This window comes from Pyrus communis, chromosome 14, assembly GCF_041283825.1.
Source record: "Pyrus communis isolate YQ-2024b chromosome 14, ASM4128382v1, whole genome shotgun sequence".
Lineage (NCBI taxonomy): Eukaryota > Viridiplantae > Streptophyta > Magnoliopsida > Rosales > Rosaceae > Pyrus > Pyrus communis.
The window spans coordinates 12,044,600-12,052,500 of NC_142578.1; the positions used below are offsets into that span (position 1 = coordinate 12,044,600).

At 39.2% G+C, this 7,901-nt stretch overlaps 1 protein-coding gene across 1 annotated transcript in view; it reads right to left on the reverse strand.

Moving 5' to 3' along the window:
* Positions 1–4,173: 4,173 nt before the first annotated feature.
* LOC137712010 (putative copper-transporting ATPase HMA5) overlaps positions 4,174–7,901 on the reverse strand; it is a 10,437-nt gene continuing 6,709 nt past the window's right edge. Inside the window, exons 2-6 of the mRNA XM_068451161.2 lie at positions 6,268–7,662; positions 5,907–6,161; positions 5,480–5,602; positions 4,902–5,381; positions 4,174–4,806 (exon numbers count right to left, since the gene is read on the reverse strand). Of these exons, the coding sequence (XP_068307262.2) occupies positions 4,390–4,806; positions 4,902–5,381; positions 5,480–5,602; positions 5,907–6,161; positions 6,268–7,662 (2,670 nt within the window). The 3' untranslated portion in view covers positions 4,174–4,389. The remainder of the gene's footprint in view (positions 4,807–4,901; positions 5,382–5,479; positions 5,603–5,906; positions 6,162–6,267; positions 7,663–7,901) is intronic.

A 7,901-nucleotide genomic window follows, 5' to 3' on the forward strand; every position in this document is an offset into this window, starting at 1 on the left:
TTCTGGAATTGTTCATCGTGTCTGGCTCATATTCATCAACGACATCATAATCGTACTCATCTTCCACAATCATGTTGTGAAGAATGATGCATGACATCATGATGGATCGAAGAGACTCTACATCAAACATTATGGCAGCACCCCTGACAATCGCCCATCGAGCTTAAAGGATACCAAAACAACGCTCCACATCTTTCCTACACCTCTCTTGACAGCTTGCAAAGTGTTTTTCCTTTGCACTTCGCGGATGTGGCACTGTTTTGACAAATGATGACCACCTTGGGTAAATGTCGTCTGCTAAGTAGTATGGCCCGTCGTACATATGTCTGTTGATCCAGTACATGACTTTTGGTGTCTTTCCTTGCAGAATATCGTTGAACACTGGGATTGGACAAGGACATTGAGGTCATTTTAAGCTCCCAGAACCCCAATAAAGGCGTGCCAAATCCATGTATCAAAAGATGCCACCGCCTCCAAAATGTTACTTTTTGCTCATTTTCTATCCTCGTAAGCGCCTTGCCATGCACTTGGACAGTTTTTCCAGGTCCAATGCATACAGTTGATGCTTCCAATCATTCCAGGAAAACCTCGCATCTTGCCCTTCTTTAGAAGCCTTTGCAAGGCCATGTCAGGAGGTTTCCAGAGGTAGTCTGCGATGTAGATAGATTCGATTACTCCACAAAACCTCATCAGGGATTCAAGAATGGTTGATTTCCCCATCCTCGCTATCTCATCCACTTGGTTTGCAGATGCTCCATATGCAAGCATCTGCAAGGCATCAATAATTTTTTGCTCAGGAAGAAGACCCATAGCACCAAAAGCATCCTTATTTTGCACAAAGTAAGAATCATGGTTGCAAACAACAATCATGATTTTGTTGAACAAATGTTGTTCCATTCTATAACGACGTCTAAAGTACGTATCAGGGAATGCACTATTGCGGACAAAATAATCGTCCAAGAGTTTCGTACCTCGTCGTTGCCTGCTTCTATCAAGGTTTGCGGAACGGTTGGGCCTGCAGATCTGACCCATAGATTAGATGATCCGACGGGAATGTGAGGTTCTGGCCATTCTTGCTTCGTCATCTTTCCTTCTACGTTCCTCATCATCTTCCATCTCATTTTGGGCCACCTCGCAATTGAATATTCTTTCTGATTGGTTAAACAATTCTTCCTCTTACTGATTGATTTCCCACATCATCTTTGAGGAAGAAGAAGACATTGTAAGAAGGAAGCATAAACTATGACTAGTGATACAAATTTTGATTTTGGTGAAGAAGGAAGCAGAAACTATAAATAATGATAAAGATCTTGAGAGAAATTGGTGTGAGATTTGTGAGGATGGATGGTGAATTATATGGAGGATTAAAAAAGGATTAGGTTGTACATAATGCCACGTGGCATGCTATCATTCGTTAAAAATCTAATTGAAATCTATCCTCAAAGATTGTAAACAGACTATGACATGTGGCGTGACGTGATTGGTTAATAATCTTATCGGAAATCCATCACCAATAATTGTCTTTTCGGATAATGACACGTGGCGCAACGAGAACGATTAAAAATCTTATCCGAAATTACAAATAAAATTATTTTGTATTATTTTATAAATAAATAAATAGTAATTTTTTATTGCTAATTGCCAGGGCTATTCAGTGTAAGGGTGGAGATGCAAAAAACGGTTACTGTTCATTAAGGGCAGTTACTGTTCACTGGGTGGATAGCATAGTGGATAGCCTTAAGGGGCCTCCACCACGCTGGAACTGCTCTAAAGTCATTTCCAATCAAAAGAGCCAAATGTAGTCTTGTTTAAAATTATAGTCATACAAAAATTATATTTAAAGGAACAGTGTCAGGTAATATTCATTACATCTCCAACCGAACGGGCTTAATCTAGTCCCCTCAATAATTTATTAGTTTTAAGTTTATACTTTAAATTCATTGGTTAATTTAATTAAACTACTGTTAGATGTTTCAAATCTAGCCGTTAAATTTGAATTAATTATTGCAACTGAGGAGTTGAGCCCCAATGGGGTCTATGAAATTATAGTCTAACCATCGGTTGGAGATGAACTTTTACACAAATCAGGCCTTTTTTTTTTGTTTCTTCACTTTTAAACCTTTAGCCTTCTCTATTGGAGATGGCTTAAAAGGAAATGCTTCTAGCTAACGGTTACTTTTTCAAGTTTCATTTCAAATGTGTCCACTTATCTTACTCAAGTAATTAATGATGTAATGACTAAATTATAAGGATAAAATCATGTAAGGAGAGAATATTGGTAGACAAAATAAGAGAACTAATTGATGAAATAGGTGCCAAAGGAGATTAGCACATGGGAGATTCAAATAGGCAATAATTAAAGTCAATCAACTCGAAAAGGCATGAACATTTCAAAGTGGTTTGATTTCACGGTCATCATATCCCATGATTAAGGTGGCCGTGGAAGGAAGAGTTTTCAAAGAGGCAAGACTTATCGACCAAACAGATGGTCGATCTAGAACTAATGTTTATACTATTGTTGATCTTAAAAATTACAATACCTGCTTAGCGCACAGACTGAACAACTATGAGCTAACTATGTCCTTCTTATGAATGCGGGCCTGCTAACTCGATTTCGAACTCGGTCGGTGACTAGAATAGATGAGGTGGTGGTGATGTCGAGTGCTCTGCTGACTTCAGCACTTGAGTGAATACGGTAGAGGAAGGAACACGTCTCGGCCTTAGGTTCTAAAACCTAGAGATAAGGTTACTATATCACTACAAAGTTGAATAATTGGTTTGACTTTCAATGTGCCGAACACGAGATAGCCTGGTAACACCTCACTTCGTCGAGAAGGTAACGAGATGACCTCTATAGGTGAGACTTAGATACTCTTCGTATGCCAAGACATGGATAAATAACCAACTGAGCAAAAACAATGTTGTTTAATTATCCAAACTAAAGGTGTTATTGGTTCACCTGGTTCTACAACTTCAATGCTGCTTAGTTATAAGATGTCGCCAGGTGTCAACATAGTTCAGCTTGGACAGGAGGGTTATGATAGTTAATTTATTGCTCAGAGATGTGAGAGTGAAGGTTTTCACGTAAAGTGTTTTTGAGTTATTTGTTGAGTTGAAGGGGCTTTCCATGTTGTAGATCCTCTTCTATTTTTAGGCATGGCTTCCATGATAAACAAGCTTGCCAAGACAAAGTCCTGTTGGGATTATGTTTGCTCGGCATCTACTTGAATATTCCCTTTTATCTCTTTAATTCCCTTCTTAACCAAGACTTCATCTTCATCTAGTCTTAGCCTTTTTTACTCCAACTATGATTATGAATTGACCCCATTATGCGATTAATTCATTCTTATCTGATCAAGCATGAATTCTGATCCTTGGGATAATTCGCATTTAATACTCTCACATTTCTACTTCTACGAGGACTCGGTCGAACCAATCCTTTCTTTGGCTAAAAATCCACTGGCCTGAGGGATCTTTATTGAGTCACGGACTATACATTTTCAACTCGGTTTAGCCCATTCTCAGTCCAAGCTTTTATTTTAGGTTCAAATATTGCCACGTCGTTTCTGAAACCCTCAGCCATGGACACTTGGCCTAAAGGTTTTTAAATAGTAAATATTCTCCAAATTGCCACTATCTTGCATTATATGCCTCGATCCTAGTTTACACGCCAACTTTGCCTTGACTGACACACTTCTCCTTACTTCTGCCACATGTCAGATTCTTATACCGTCTCTCCATATTATGTAACAATTAAGCCACATCGACATGTTGTGTTGAATTTTTTTATAAAGAGAGAAAGATATAACGAAAAGTGAGAGAAGAGGGGAGGGGAAGGGATTTAGAAGGGAGAGAATCTTACTTCCTAGTAACTAAGTTACTAAAAGCTCTGACTTCCATGTAGATGCAAGCCGACCGGCCTACCTAGTGTGAAGACTGAGCACACACTTTAAGGACACCCATTAAATATTGTGCATCTACAACCTCATGGATAATGCTTGTGTACTCATTAGAGAGTACTTACCTTTTGGTTTTATCCAATGATATTTTAAGACATGTTTTATTATTTTAAAAAATAATTAACATGTTATTTATTTCTTCTTGAGCTTTAAAATAAGGGAACACGTGACATGTTTTGATTGGGCCAAATCATAAAGTGAGTACATAGAATGCGTGATCTTCCTTTTTCATGGATGATTTAATTTGTTAGATTTATGATTGTTAAGTATCCATCAATTACGTAAGATAACAACACTGCAAATTCTAATAAAGAATGCATTTGTACACGCATATATACATATTTGCTTCTTCAACCAAACCACTACCCAAATTACTAAAACTCGAGTCCTACACGCACGCACACAACAGAATTAAAAAGCTCCTTATTGATCACTCAATACTTATTCCGCGTACCTCAAAGTTGTCCAGAACCTTTGGCTTCTTATAATTCTTCAACAGCAGAGAGCAGCAAACAACACTGACAGAAGAAGCTGCCATTGCAGCTCCAGCAATCCATGGTGGTAAACGAAATCCAGTAGGTGGGAAAAGGGCTCCTGCAGCTATTGGAATGCCAAGAACGTTATATCCCAAAGCCCAGATGTAGTTCAAACGGATACGGGTGAAGGTTTTCCTGGAAAGGTGAATCGCAGTTATCACATCTTCCAAGTTGCTCTTCACTAGAACAATGTCAGCTGCCTCAATGGCAATGTCTGTTCCTGCACCAATTGCCATTCCTACATCTGCTGCCACAAGTGCTGGTGAGTCATTGATTCCGTCTCCCACCATTGCCACAGTGTAGCCTGAAGCCTGTGAACGATGAAATTATGTGTATGCGGTGCGCATGAAGTGAAGAACTTACTCTTGTAGTTTGTAACATATTAACGAAGTTACATCATATGTACCTGCAAGTCCTTCACTTTCTCTGCTTTCTGATCGGGTTTGGCTTCTGCTATAACGGTCTGAATTCCAACTTCCTTAGCGATAGAATTTGCAGTTCCCCAGTTGTCACCTGTCACCATTATGCTTCGAACTTTCATAGACTTGAGTATGGAAATTACTTCTCGAGCACTTGGTTTCAGTGGATCAGATATGGACAGAACTCCAGCCACTTGTCCATCCATAGCTATTAAAATTCCAGTTTGAGCGAGTCCTTCCGCTTCTGCAAGTATCTCTTCTGCATCAATTGGAACCGCAATGCTGTGCTCCACTATCAAGCTCTTGTTGCCAACAATTATCTCCTTGTTCCTAACAATGGCCTTCACCCCATGGCCAGTAATGGATTCAAAGTGTTTTGCTCCTGGCCAAGCAGGATTCTCTTCGTCTTCTCTGAACTTTTTGGCATACTCAACAATGGCCTTTGCCAACGGGTGTTCGCTATTCACCTGATATGTATAAATCATATACATAATAATAACGTTTTAAATCAATGGGGCTAATAATGAAAATACTGAGCATATGTGTTTCAAATCTTTAAACCTACCTCAGCTGCAGCAACAAGTTCATAGAATTCTTGAAGCACCATATTTTTCATAAGTCGCGTGTTGACAACCACTGGCTTTCCAACTGTTAGAGTCCCCGTCTTGTCGAACACAATGCAGTTCACCTAAAACATCATTAATCAGATATATAGAAGAAAATATGAAAATTCTGATGGACACCTCAGGGTAAGACTAAGGAAGAATATAGTTAGACTTCATCAACTGATTTAAGGAAAATCAAACTATTTTTCGGTCCATAACTTTGTAAACAAAATAAGAACGTACCTAAATTGTTAAAATTTGAAATGAAACTACACTATTCGTAGACTTCGCTTAACATGTGAAATTGCATAATTTATTGTTTTTATACTGTCCCAAGGCAGAAAAATAAGAACATATCAATCTACAAGAAGGATGCTGCTTTCTAACCTTATGTGCACTTTCTAATGCTTGGCCTCCTTTGATCAATACACCTTGAAATGCGCCTACTCCAGTTCCAACCATGACAGCTGTGGGAGTTGCTAGGCCTAAAGCACAAGGGCATGCTATAACCATGACAGAAATTCCAAACTGGAGAGAAAGCTCAAAGCTATCCATGGAAGATGGTATCCAAGATTCAGGGTAGCTGTGGTATTTTCCAGCCAAAAACCAGGAAAGCCAGGTCAAGAACGAAAGTAGGATCACCTGCAAATTAGAGCCACATCTTAAGAAAAAGCCTCCGGTATCCTTTCAATTAAACCAAAAGAAATCCATAAAGAAGTTAAGTGATCAATCATGTTATAATTATAACCAGTGGCACAAAGTATTTGGAAATGCGGTCAGCAAACTTCTGTACAGGAGCTTTGGCCATCTGAGCTGACTCAACCAGCCGTACAATCTGGGAAAGGGAACTTTCTGAACCAACTCTAGTTGCCTTGATATGTAGGACACCATTCTCATTCAAAGTACCTCCAATGACTGAGTCGCCCTTTCTTTTTGCGACTGGTCGTGCTTCTCCTGTTATCATACTCTCATTAACATGGCTTTGCCCCCATGTAACATAACCATCTGAGGCTACTTTCGCCCCTGGAATAATTTTAAGTATGTCATTCTTTTGTATCAACCTACTATCAATTTCCTGTTCATTTATCACATTTCCTTCTTCATCTAGTGTCAACAATGCCGCTGTTTCAGGTGCCAAGTCCATCAATTTGGCAATGGCATCAGATGTCTTCCCCTTAGTTAATACCTCTAGGTACTTTCCAAGGAGAATGAATGAAATAAGTATGACACTAGTCTCGAAGAAATCAGTCCCCATAAAATCTGGAGAGGTAGCAGCTCTCACTACCGAGTAGACCGAATAAAAATAGGCTGCATTTGTTCCTAATGCGATTAGCACATCCATATTGGCAGAACCATGGCGCAGTGATTTGTATGCCCCAGTATAGAACCTCTGCCCTATAATGAATTGCACCGGGGTGGCCAGAATCCATCTCATGAGCTCCCCAATCATGAGATTATTCACAATTTTAGTTTCTAGGCCATGCTTAATTCCAGGAATATACATGAAGACCATGGAGGTTAAAAACACCGGAATAGTGAAAACCAAACTCCACAGAAAGACTCTAAAATACTGCTTAATTTCCTCCTTTCTATGACTATCTCTTCCTGCTTCACCTCCTGGAAAAATCCTTGCTTTGAAACACCTGGACCCGGTTGTTTCAATCACATGAATGAAACTTCTTGGCCCTGTCATATATGATTTGTAATAAAGAGATATTTTCTTGATTTCAGAATCAAAGTCTACAGATTGCACACCAGGGAGTGCTTGAAGAGACTGTTCAAGTATCCTCATTGAACGATCGGTCCTTACACCATCAACTTCAAGCTCTATCCGGCTCATGTGTTCCCCTGCAGTAATGAGTATGCCTTCGAATCCAGTGTCTTCAATGGTTTGCAACAGCTGGTTGTAGCTCACAATCTTTGGATCATAGTGAACATCTGCTTCTTTAGTTGCTAAGGCAACTTGGGCTTTTTGTACACCATCAATTGCCTGTAAAGCTGATTCAACAGTGGTCGAGCAAGAAGTGCAAGTCATTCCCTTTATCCGAATTCTACATATCAATATGGACTTCTCATTTCCCTCATCATAAATCAAAGTGGCTTGGAATCCAACGTCTTCAATCGTCTCGCGAATAGTCTCCGCCTATGATAAGATATAAGACAACAGCTATAAAAAAGTCCAACTGCCAATACAGAAAAATGTTGAATAGGAAGAGTATCCAAGATAACTCTAATAATCCCAAGAAGAAGAAAATAGAGCACACTCTTAAAGAAAGCTCACAAAACAAACTAATTAGCAAAGCTTTTCTTATTTAGCTCTAAGCTTTGTTTTTCCTTGGATGATATACAATGCTTGGGGACTTGGGTATTTATAGCAAACCA